This window comes from Amphiura filiformis, chromosome 17 (assembly GCF_039555335.1).
Source record: "Amphiura filiformis chromosome 17, Afil_fr2py, whole genome shotgun sequence".
NCBI classification, from domain to species: domain Eukaryota; kingdom Metazoa; phylum Echinodermata; class Ophiuroidea; order Amphilepidida; family Amphiuridae; genus Amphiura; species Amphiura filiformis.
In genome coordinates, this window is record NC_092644.1 from 63967860 (window position 1) to 63980578 (window position 12719).

General features: G+C 36.1%; 1 protein-coding gene across 1 annotated transcript in view; it reads left to right on the plus strand.

The window, feature by feature from the left end:
- LOC140138154 (synaptotagmin-5-like) overlaps window positions 1–12719 on the plus strand; it is a 114720-nt gene that overhangs the window by 73833 nt on the left and 28168 nt on the right. Inside the window, 2 exon segments of the mRNA XM_072160086.1 lie at window positions 4155–4399; window positions 11585–11670. Of these exon segments, the coding sequence (XP_072016187.1) occupies window positions 4155–4399; window positions 11585–11670 (331 nt within the window).

The window sequence follows — 12719 nt, forward strand, 5'->3', positions numbered from 1 at the left end:
TTTCCAGTTCTCACACAGCTCTCTATGACGCTATGCACTCAACCGTGTAGTATAACACAGACTGCGTGGAGACTAGACTCACTCATTATCGCTGTGCTGGAAATTTTTGTGTACTCGGGTGTATCGAGGTGGAAACTATGCGTAGATGCATTTATAAGAGAATTGTTTTTGTAGTCAAACCTTTTGGGGTTGCTGTGGAGCAAATCACACATTGTGGCTTTAACAATGATACGCTTTGTGAATCTGTACACACTATTTAGGCTAAGGAAGAGCTTTTTCTTTCACAAATTTTGCATAAAAAGGCCGTTGTTTGATGGCATATAAAACTGAGTCATTATAAAGAAAAGTTGAACAATGATGGCGCTATTTATCTAAAATCTGGTTTGTATCTTTACAAGGGGTAGAAACTTGTAAAATAGTATTATTACATCAGCAAACAGACTAACAAATAACAAGGGAATTTTCAAACAACTTTTTATCATGAAATGTAAGGTATATCTCACATTATTTGGCTAATTTAAATTTTAAATATATGTAAATAGCGTCCTCAATTTTGACGCAAATGTACAGTTTTTGGGGTGAGGTAAGCGAGGAAAAGCGGCATGCCAAGGGCACAACACGGTGGTGGGACTGGGACTGGAACCCACGCACGTCGAGAAAGCTCTCAGATTATGAGTCCAAGGCCGTAACCACTGAGTCACCGTATCCTCATCATGGTCGCACACGAAACTGAATCTTGATTTCCCGTGTGTGTTTTCTATTGTATTACACTTCCTTGAAATTGAAATTATTGTGTGTATATGAAATAAGTAATAAGAAATTTAGACGCGTGAAGTCTGCACAATTCAAACACTTCAAAAAATACAAATAATTAATTGAAGTTACAATTCAACTTCTGTCGCTTGTGACGTGTTTAACTTGCACCTGTTGTATGGCGCATTTAATTTGGGAGGAGAAACCTGTCGACGTGCTTAATATGAAATATAATGAAATTTACCCATGCAGAACAGGATCATTGTATTATTACATGTATGTCATTACATCGACATCAACAGGCAACATAATAAATAAAGACGCCTATCATCGGCTATTACTATTCGCCGGGGTAAAATTCAGTGCCAATGAATGCTACACACTGAAGTTTAGTACAAACTCAGTAATTATTGTAAAATGAAAAATATGTCCCACTTGCCGACTTTAACCTGACGTGAGTGCATCATGTCGTGTCACAATTGACACATATCATAATAATCTTATTATCAGTTATTGTTATTATTTAGTCCTATTCCCTTTACTGTTTCAGTAGTAAAACTACACAAAAAAAGTTTCTTTATTTCTTTATTTTCAATTTTAATTTAAAGCATTTTCCTAGATGCATGTTGGATAATCCTTTGCTTATTATGCAGATGAATGATCAAAGACAAAGGTGAGTGGGTACTAAGACATTTACGTTTTGAGAGATGGATTTGGAAAAGGGATTCAAAACAGGTCATGATTACAGCTGCATTCCTGGAAGCAGAAGAAATTGAGACACTTGAGTGGCCCTCCAGAAGCCCTGATCTTAATCCCTTGGAGAACCTTTGGGATCAGCACAGGAGACGAGTCAACAAGAAGATAACGGCAGATATAACTCTGGTGGTGAATTATGAATTTTGAATTCGTTAAAGCTTTGTGATTTGAGAGTCAAGAAGGCCATTGCACTGATCAAGATGACAAGTAATAAATGCATGCACTAAAGTTTCAATTGATTTTTCATCTACAAAGTTTCTGATGCCACCAATTCTGTCAAATTTTGGGTCAAAGGTTATGTCTACTGCATTTTGGCTGCATAATAATTCTGCAGGGAGACATGAAAATACAAATTGCACCAAAATTGTGAATTAAGTATATGTATGAAAGGAAGTAAATTAACACCAATTTCGATGAAAATGTTAAAATTTGACCTCTGTGTATGAAATTTTTGAAATATGACCTATTATTTATCATTATTACACAATATTTATAGGGCGCTGTACGGAACACACAGCGGCTATTCGACGTTATAACCCCTGAACTAAGCACCGTAGAACAATATGAAAATTGACTAGCGATGAGAGGAACAAAATGAGATACATTACAACATGATTATATCATGGTCATGTGACACTCATCAAGATCAATAACATCAGTTTGAAAAAGACTTAGCGACCGCAAGCTGAAAGCTCACATAAGTGAACATTTTTGTCGTGAGAATAGTCATAAATTCCTCAAAAAGATTTTACCAATTTTGAGCTTTGGCCCAAATATGAGCTTTGACCACTTTGAGAATCATAGGGGGGCATATTTATATAAAAAAATAAACCAATTTAAGTTTTATTATTTAAGGTGTAGGCCTAAGGATGCAAAAAACATAGCAATAAAATATCTCATACACACAACGCCATGTTACATGGGCTTCAACAGGTTACCACGGTCAAATTACGGCAATATAAACAACTCTATATTGTTATTATCATATTACTTGCATGTCTGAAAATTACGAATTACAGTTCAAAATATATCAAATAACTCTTGCTTTGGAATCACAAGTATAAAAAGGCTATCGATTCACTCAAAGTAATAACAACACGACAATGTTTGCCATGTGTGTCACATCTTATTCGCTGAAGCGTAAAGGATGGTCGCACAATTTATGAAGCCGTTTGGCGGTTTGTTTGAGCGTTTTACGGAGGTACGACAAATTCTATAAGGATGTGGGGCGTTGAATCTATCCCGCTTCGTTAGATGAGGGTTAATGTGATCTGGGTTCAAGAATTTGTTTCGACATCACATTACAGATGTCTTCCATAATTTGTCATATTTTACCAATTACGATTTAAGTAAAAGAGGTATAATTTAGGGATTCAATCAAGTTTCCGTGTTGTTCATCATCGCAGCTGCCGAAGTAATCCACGCCGACGCACCGGATTGTCTAATTCAATGGTTATTTCTTGAAGAATGTCAGTTAGTCATGAGGAATGTCAGTTAGTCATGAGGAATGTCAGTTAGTCATGAGGAATGTCAGTTAGTCATGAAGAATGTCACTTAGTCATGATGAATGTCACTTAGTCATGATGAATGTCACTTAGTCATGATGAATGTCACTTAGTCATGATGAATGTCAGTTAATAGTCATGAGGAATGTCAGTTAGTCAATGCCACTCAACATTGAAGAAGATCGATGACTTCTCTGTTAAAATCAGCAATAAAAGTACAGAATAAAAGGGATATGTTTAGCCGCTTACTCGCTTACGCGTCACGCATATTCACGTTTCCCTAATAGCTTGCTTTTACGTATACGATATGGTAACGGGTGGCTCCTGTACAAAGGTATAGTAACAGGAAAGCTGCAATGAACAAGATCATCTGATGTAGCTATAGTAGCCATTGGTAGCCACATCTGGGTCGCATACTGCCCCTGGCTGTCATGACAAACTGGTCAACTAGGCATCTCAGTGACCGATAAAAAAATCCCTTGGGAATTAATGCTGTTTTTCGGAGCAAACGATCCATTTTAGTGATCACATATAACAACAATCAGTGTCAGGGTTGAGTACCACAAGGTTATATGTACTAATGACTACAAGACGTACCTAGTGTTCGTTGTTTAGTCATTACAGGACAAGAACATCGGCCACTAGTACACAAACATAATTATACTATAAGCACAGCTAAACATAATTACAATATAGGCACAGCTATTAGGTATCACAGGTTTCCCCTGACATAATGTTTGAATAAGTCAACAAATGTTCACCGCACCTCCCCAAATTTGCAAAAGTATACAAAAAGTCCCAAAATTTAAGAATTTGCGTGCGTAGCGAGCAAAAAAATCAGGTTTTTTACGGTTTTTTGGTCAAAAAAGGCCCAAATTTGGGGGGAAAAGTCCACTTTTCACAAAATCGCACCTCCCTTTGGAAAAAAAGTCCACTTTTTCAAAATCAGCACCCCCAAAAAAATCCTGCGTACGGGCCTGGTTGCAAAGTTATTGATATGGTTGATGAATAAATTAACTTTTTAAAATAGGGTTTACGGCAACTTTTAAAAACTTTATTGTTTTGTTCAAACATGGTCAGGGGAAGTTAGAAGTTGTGATACCTGTATTATTGTTTTGCTTCTCCCTTTCCTTTTCGCAGGCCAAAATGATGGAATTATACATGGTGGGCGTGGCCATCTTAATCGGCGTTCTCCTCACTATCTTAATCGGCATCGTAGGCTTTGTATGCTTTCGTAAGAGAATCAGAAAGAAACAGGACGAAAACTACTTTGAAACAAATGTCATCGTGGAAGAGTGTGGAAGAGGCTCTTTTAGGCGCAACCCTTCTAAAAGGAAACCACTTAAGAGTAGTCTGAAGAGGAATTGCAGTAAATATAGTGATTGGTAAGTACTATAATTGAAGACCCAATTAGAAATACTACCTTGCGTATGACGTCCTGTCAACCAGACCAAAAATGCCGTACTGCGCAGGTCAGTAACCAATCACGTCGCGTCTTTGCTCTGACGTTAGCATGGTTAGACGCATATTCTTTTTAATTCGGTCTTCAACTGACATACTGTACAATATAATCTTATTTGCACATGTACGTATACATGTAAATTTGAACTTACAGTCGGTTTTCTATTCTGATCAAACTATTATGAAATAAAAATCCCTTTAAAAGGGAGAGCTTGGCCTTGGAATACCCAAACTGAATGAAATATATCAAAAATAAATACAAAGAACATACTACACTACAGGAACTCATATTGCAGTAGGCCTATACTCGGTTATATGAAACGATCTGATCCAATCAGTTCTAGAATAGCATCATCAAAATGGAACAAAAAATGCAGAAACTGTCAAATTTTGCTCAATTTTTTCAAAATTATGCCGAAATTTTCAAAATTTTGCTCAATTTTTTCCAAATTTTCTACCCGATGACCCTTTTTTAAAATCTTATACTCGATCACCCCCTTTTTTCAAAATATTGTACCCAATGACCCCCTTTTTTATTTTGTTTGTACCCAATGACCCCCTTTTTTAAAATAACGCTTTGTACCCGATATGCACCTACTTCGCATGACTCCGGTAGGACACATACCCGTCACTTCCAAAGTTGAGTGCCCCCCGGGCACTGGCCCTTAATTTACACACCTACTCCAACAGCAACTACCATCTAGGAGTACCCTGACCTATTATAGATGCATTGTTACCTTCCTACCTATAGGCCATATACCTACCTATAAACATAGACTTTGCAGACCATAATAGTCTAGATCTGTGCTATGAAATACCTTAAACCTGTACCAACATGTATACAATCTGCTACCAACGCACAACCTAAATACCTGTCATTCTCCCAAACTTCAAACATGACTGACAAACACCACATATTAAATCAAGAATTTTGCAGTAACATAGACCATGGAAGTAAAACACATGAATACACTGTGGTATTACACTCTCTTATACCATATATCGTTATGAACACGGCAGAGTGCCGAATACGCAAAATTGCTGTTCTGAGTAAACGGCGTTTGAAAATCTTGTTACCATTCCATTGGTCCTTCTTAAAATTTAGAACATTCGTGAGCACTCATTTGAAATGTATATTATAGAAGTGAATGTACACGAATTATTGGCAATACTTGCATGTTCTGAAATAATCGATATATCCCTCAAAACGCGTTTTAGCAGCTATTCGGCTTTATGCTGTATCCAAAATGTCTCTACCGCTGCACATACAGCGGTCGAATACGCATTTAACTACGTGTAAAACATAGCACGCATGCTTGATTTGGGGCTTTTGTGTAGAAATTACTGGTTGTCCAAAGGCTATGTAGACTTAACTTGTTATTTGAGTTATAAACAGTCATCCCTGTAATATTTAGGAAAAACTCGAGGATTTTAAAGCAAAAATAACAATATTGGCCTATATTTTGCGTATGATTTTCCTGGATTTTCCAATTTCACGGGCGCGCACTCACATTATTAAACCACATAAATATCATATGGGCAATGTTTGTACTTATTTTTGGTATCACTGGATAGAAGATATCTACAGCTATACGTTGGTATCAAATATATTAGTATAGGACATGTAATATAGAAAATTCGAGGTTTCCCGCTATACAATACTATAGATCAACATGATTTGCACAGCTAAGTATACGATTCGTCTCTCTGCCGAATTCATTTATCGCACTTAGGCGCGATTCGTCCAAATCAAATTTTCAATAACTACGTCGGTGAGTAAGATTTACCATTAACTTTTGGTGGAAATAAAAGATAACCTGAAACATAATCATAAGCATACAAAAACTCAATTTGCCCAAAATTCTCGATTCGTCACTCTGCCGAATTCATAACGAGTGATGCGAAAGTTCATTAACCACCAAAATTGTTCTTGGTCAATTGTTCCATGTCCAAGGACAATATAATAATTATTGGAATTTGGTTAAATTTATCTTGGAAACCCAAGCAAGTTCCATGTTACACCTGTCAACAGTCATTAAAACTCATCATCCTTCAGGTCAAAAAACAGTACTACTAACCACTGCTTTATGAGGGAAACAAGGTTACCTGGGAGGTTGCTATTTCATCCCTGGGTTAACATGGTCAAGTCAAAGAGTTCACTGCTGAATATATAGCTAAATGAATTAAGTCATGGGGAGTGAGGCTACTCTTTAGCCTCCTGCAAACTCACAACTTAAATTTTAAGCATTATCCTACAACATTGTTTTACTGAGGATGAAGCAAATGCATGTTAACAAGACTAGTTTCCTACTTCAGGTCAAAGGTCGAGGTCGCAAACGAATGATAATATTGCTTGGCTTGTAAGCCAAGCAAAAAAATGCTTTATAAGATTCCCCGTCGAGCAGTTATTAAAAGAGAGAAAACAGCAAGGAAAAGTGATCCCGCCAGGGAATTGACCCCAATACATCAGATTTACGAGATCATTGCTTTAAGCCCTAAACCACTTGCGTTAATGCGGGGTGTTACGTTATTATCCTGAACAAGGAAAGGATATGCGTGCCATTGTCTTAAAAACGCTACCGTAAGCGCAACATATATTACATTCGATTATATCAAAAATGAGTTTAGTTATATCAAACAGAAGCTTTAGTTAGCATATGAAACCAAACAAACGCGATTGTGAAGATGCTGATAATTTATTCTCAGGATATGCAACAGTTTTGGAAGACAGGTTTTACTTTATCCTAATCATGCAATTTTCTAAAAACATTGAGGTCGACATATTGTACACGTATATAAATAGGTTGATGTCATATATCAGCGACTAAAGTGATATATTTTGTTATTCTTTTGCTGCCTGTTATAAATACACTGTCGTCTCATACAGCTTATAAGTGGCCATGTAATTTGAGAATGCCTTTTTGTCGTGTTTATGTTGTGCCAATCAAAAATTATTCCTCGGTCATTTTGTTCTGAAATGGTCTAGCTAAGGTCTCATACGACACTGACCTGTAGCAATTATTCTAATCTATGACATGCTTAAACTGGAGTATTCCATATCAATAATGAGCCTCGAGAATCGAGATTTAATGGGATTGGATAATTTTCAACATTCCGAAATAATTCCGAATAAACATATTTGTAAAATTTTCATTTTCGGTACCGTTAGTTGATTTACCGAATGTCAGTCCAAATGCATCAATTGGTAAAGCTTCGAAATAAGACACTGATTTTATCTAGCTTATATTCATGCGAACAACAAAAAGCTTACGATAGGCACGGCCTTTTGCCCGCATTGACCTTCTCTTTTGGAAGACCTGTCACCATGGTCACTGATACCAGAATTAACCCTCGTTTGTTTCATGTTCTGGTAGAGATATACCCGGCAAATACAAAATATTTTACAGAAAACGTTTAAATGTCGGGTTATATAAAGGGCATATAACATTTTCAAACTGTTGCTGTGGTATATTTTCATATAAAAAGAGGTTTTAAATACGAATTCATGACCTTTATATAACCCGGCAATTAATGTAATTAAAACGTTTTGACCAAAACCAAAACACGCTTATGTTTGCTCGGAACCCATCAATATTGCCATATTTCTCAACATTTCTCCCGAATTTTACGTCCACATTAACAATAATCTACCTGGTCAAGGCGAACACTAAACGCCGTTGTTAATAATTTGATTTCATATTGAAGCAAATGACCTTGCACAGATTCTATTCCAATTTTACTTTAACTTAATATTTAAAAATATAATATCTTTTATCAAAATATGAAGTTAATATTTTCCCAAAGTCACGTTCTTTTGAATAGGCACGCGTTACTTAACGCAGACTGGCACGTCTATTACGTAAAACCATTTACTCCAATATGAATAGAAAATTGCTTTGATGTCAATTTAAAAATGATACAACAATAACAAACATTTGTTAATACGTTCTTTCAATTTTTTTTCAATCAGTGCTGTTTTTAAAAACTAAATTTCAAAACGTGTGTTATTTGCATTAAAAATAATGTATTCTAAAATCCATTATTCCGTATTTATCAATTCTTGATAGAGGAGGCTGCCATTATGGCTGGGCGCCAGTATGTTTGGAGAGTTGACCGCTAGCACAGTGGGTGGTCTTCCTGTACTTTTCAATGGTAGGGCAGTTGATTTCAGCAACTTGTCGCTCACAATTTGGTGTATTTAACCGAATAAAAATCATTATAAAATAAAATAATTTTTAAACGCTTCCCATAACTTTTCTGTAAAATTGGTTTGTCATAACATATGTAGGGCCTAAGTTACAGGATCTCCCAATCTTCAGACTTTTTACAGTAGTCCTTTTGGGAAAATTCATGAATATCCACACCTTGCTTTCCTATTCATGTATGTAGTGAATGATTATTTAGGTACTATTGCTGATAGGATGTTGCGTAATGGCTGCGCCAAGTCCACCATGGCGAATTTATACATTTCTATTTGTAAAAATGGAATACAAGACTGTTATAGGTTCGAGTACATAAATTATATATTATTTATTTTTCACAGCGCCGGATGGATTTGGATACCCTACCTTTTTCGAAATTGACTGCATTCTTTTTGCATGTTCCCCGGTGTATGTTCAGGTGTTAGATGGTTACATGAACGACCCGCTCCGAAGGGGTTGCGAATAGGGTATATGATCATATCGTTAAAATCAAAATACTGAATAGACTAATTTGAAAAATGTACCTTGTCGTTGTAAAAGAAACATTGGCTTAGCCTCCTTGTGTTGTTTCTTCCTTGTATTAAAGCGAAAATTTATCACATGTTAAAAAAACGCAAATTCATACACTCTTAGATAGCGAGAACCAATCAGAGCAAACGTTAAAAAATCCAAACCATGCATTGATTGTGTCTAATGTGCACGCCGCGTACTATGTGCAGCGCTTTCGCACGCGTACGCGTCGCGTAGGCTTGATTCATTTTCGACGGGTTGATGCATTTATATTAGGTTCTATTTTCCAACATTTTCAGTGATAATTTTGCTATAAAAACAGCAAAATTCACATGCAGTTTTCTTCTCGTGTATGAAATAGGTTAATGAACGCGTATTACTACGCTTAAATGCACATGTACTTGCGCTGATGTTGATGCGTCTAATGCACTTCCCTCTTCGGGGCTCGTGTATTAGACGCATCAACATCGCGTGCATTATTTTGTCTAATATATCTCCCAACAAGTAATACGCGTTCATTAACCTATTAATAGTGTCTTGTTCATCAACTTCAAAAATGATGTTTAAAAAAAAAAATTTCACATGAAAATGCACTTAAATACGCAGTCTTTGTCAAAGACTCTCCTCTCGTGATACCGATCGGAGTGCGCATAATATGTCGGCAGTTTCTCAGCCTCTAGCACAGACTATTAAATATATCACATTTCCTAAGAGCTTTATAGCATGTTGATTTAATTTTTAATGTTAAAATAAGTGGTTTATGAAACACCAGCTGAGATCAAACGCCATTTTGTTTTATCGTCTGAAAGACGTATTTTCACACTTGGGGATATTGATAGACATTAAGGTAGCGTTAGTCAAGATTGTTCAAAGATAATTTCAAGGCTATTGATAAAATAACATTGGACGAAGCGTTGCTCATTTAGGCCATTTGATTTGTCATTATATTTTAACTGATATGATTATGTAACTTCTTTATTTAATGGAAATTACTGCTATACCTCAAACTCAATTGTCTGATCACTTCATATTTCTACCAGTCTCATCTACTCGCATTGAATCACGTTTTGTGGAAAACTTTTCACACAAGGGACCAAAAGAGGTTTTGTTCTATAAAGAGGTTGTTATTTGATATCAGCAACACGCTTTTGCATTGTTAATGCATTACATTAAAAAATTCCCGAATCCCAAATTAGTAAAAGCGTCTTTAAAACACACGTCTATAATTATACTTCTGCTCAAAATGATAAACGGTTTTTTCATGAAGCGCAAACAGTAACATAAGAATATAAGGGCTGCTATACCTTTTAGTGGATGTAGAATATTCGATGTAACATGTCTTCGTTATTTGATATATTCCCATTCTATTTCCAGTAATGTTTAACATCTAACGAGTGTTTGAAAACGTAAAACTGACAATATATTTCCAACAGACATTCGACCCAACGTCATCAAACATTTGTTAGAATCTAAACATTACTGGAAATAGATTAAATAACGGAGACATCGTGTATTCTACGTCGAATATGCGGAGTCTGTATGGCCCTTATTAAAGTACGATCATTTTAATTATGCAGATTATATTTAAGGCAACGATGCTGGTTGTTTTCAAAGGTAAAATGACCCCAATTTGACCTAAATCCTCGATACTTTGTATCAGCGATGTTTTGCTTGTTATTTCCGACTCTTCAGCTTGTATACTAGACTTGTTTTTTAATTCAATAGGCCTACTTGAAAATAAATTGACTTGCGCTTCCTAATTTCAATGTACTTAATCCAGTCTTATAAAAGACGTTTTAAAATTAAATTTGTAATTCCGTGGCTAAACCTCTTGTGGCTTAAAGTAAGGAGAAAATGGCTCTTTTCAAATAATATATGTATTTGCTTTTTCTGATATAAGTTTAATTTCCCCCAGGTCTATTTTACTCGTCGTAATATCAAGATTTTATCATTCGTGGTGCGTGGGATTTCTCAAATTATAAAAAGGTAAAAGCATATGCTTGACTTAAAGGCTGATGATCCGGTTTTATCGCAATTGGAGCTCCCTAGCAAGCACAACAAAACTGTTTACAAAAAAATCATGAACAAGTTATAGGCATGTTTTGGTTTTGGTCAAAACGGTTCAATAACATAATGTTGGGTTATACACTCTTAAACTACAAAGTCGTTTTTTTTTCGACGAGAAATCCTAGTCATGCTATCACTGCAATACATTTGATGGCTATTCAACACCACGGTGATTAGTCGTAGTGGTCCTCTCTTACCGTGAAACGGACAAGAGATGATGCATTTCTAGTCACATTGTCTTTTCCCATTAAGTACCCAAATTGACACAACTACACTTTTCTAGTCAAAATGTCTCATTAATGAACGTATTTTTTAATTATTTTCCCATAGTGGTACAGCATCGGACTCATCGATGACTATATCCGAGTGCAACGGATCATCAGTATCACCATCTCACAGCTTTACTATACCTACAGGTTTGTCAGAAATTAATTACTCAATTCATCTAAATTATGAGCGATGGATCACTGCAATCACCAATGAGATCATGGATTGTATAACCTGTAAATAAGTTATAGTATAGAGTTTGCGATTTCCAAACGTACTTACCGGTATCATACGCCCGTGCATCTAGAGTAAGCAAAAATATTAAGTTACCAGTTGTATTCACCTCTGCATATCCTAAATAAAGACAAATATGTCAAAATTAAAACAAGCAGCCAATACCTGTACTCTTTAGCTCTGATTTAAGACCTTATTTGTTGAAATTGGTTGGGAATCAAAGAAACAGTGATCTAAAACCTAATGAAGAAACGAAATCAAAGGTTGCACTTTTATGTTCTAATCAATGGAAGCACGGCGCTAGTTCTCTTGTTCGCGAACGCTTTGCGTACAAATCAATAGGGCATGCAATTGAGCAAACTGCAACTTTTACTTTGTCATCTTCCTTGGGTTTTCCGATCGTCGTGTCTTTATTTCTTGAACAATTTCAACGAATGAGGTCTTAAAATTCGAGATAAAAGATGCAGCTATTTGCTGCTGGTTCCAATTATGACATATCTGTCTTTGTTGAGGATATACAGTGGTGAACATAACTGATACGTTAATTCTTTGGCTTACTGTATTCAAAATCCTGTCACATGAGAGTGATTTTGAATAGATGCACGGGCGTATGATACGTACGTTTCAAAATCGCAAGCTCACTCATATTCCCATCGGTTATCACAGTACCCGCGCAGTCAGTCCTTGTGTATTAGTGGTATCTGGCTTCATCAGAGTCCTGATGAAGTCAGAGACACATTTGACGAAAGCTCGACCACTCACACAGGGACCGGCTGCGCCGGTACTGTGATAACTGCGTATACTCGTAGAAATAACTTTTTATGAATTTCTGTCTACTTATACAGACTTATCTATTTATCATCGTTGTTGTATGCTTCTCTTCTACATTCGTCAACATTAAGTTACAGGTGCCATTAGAATATGCGACAATTCACCTTTTTTCAACAGCCAAATCGATGGTAAT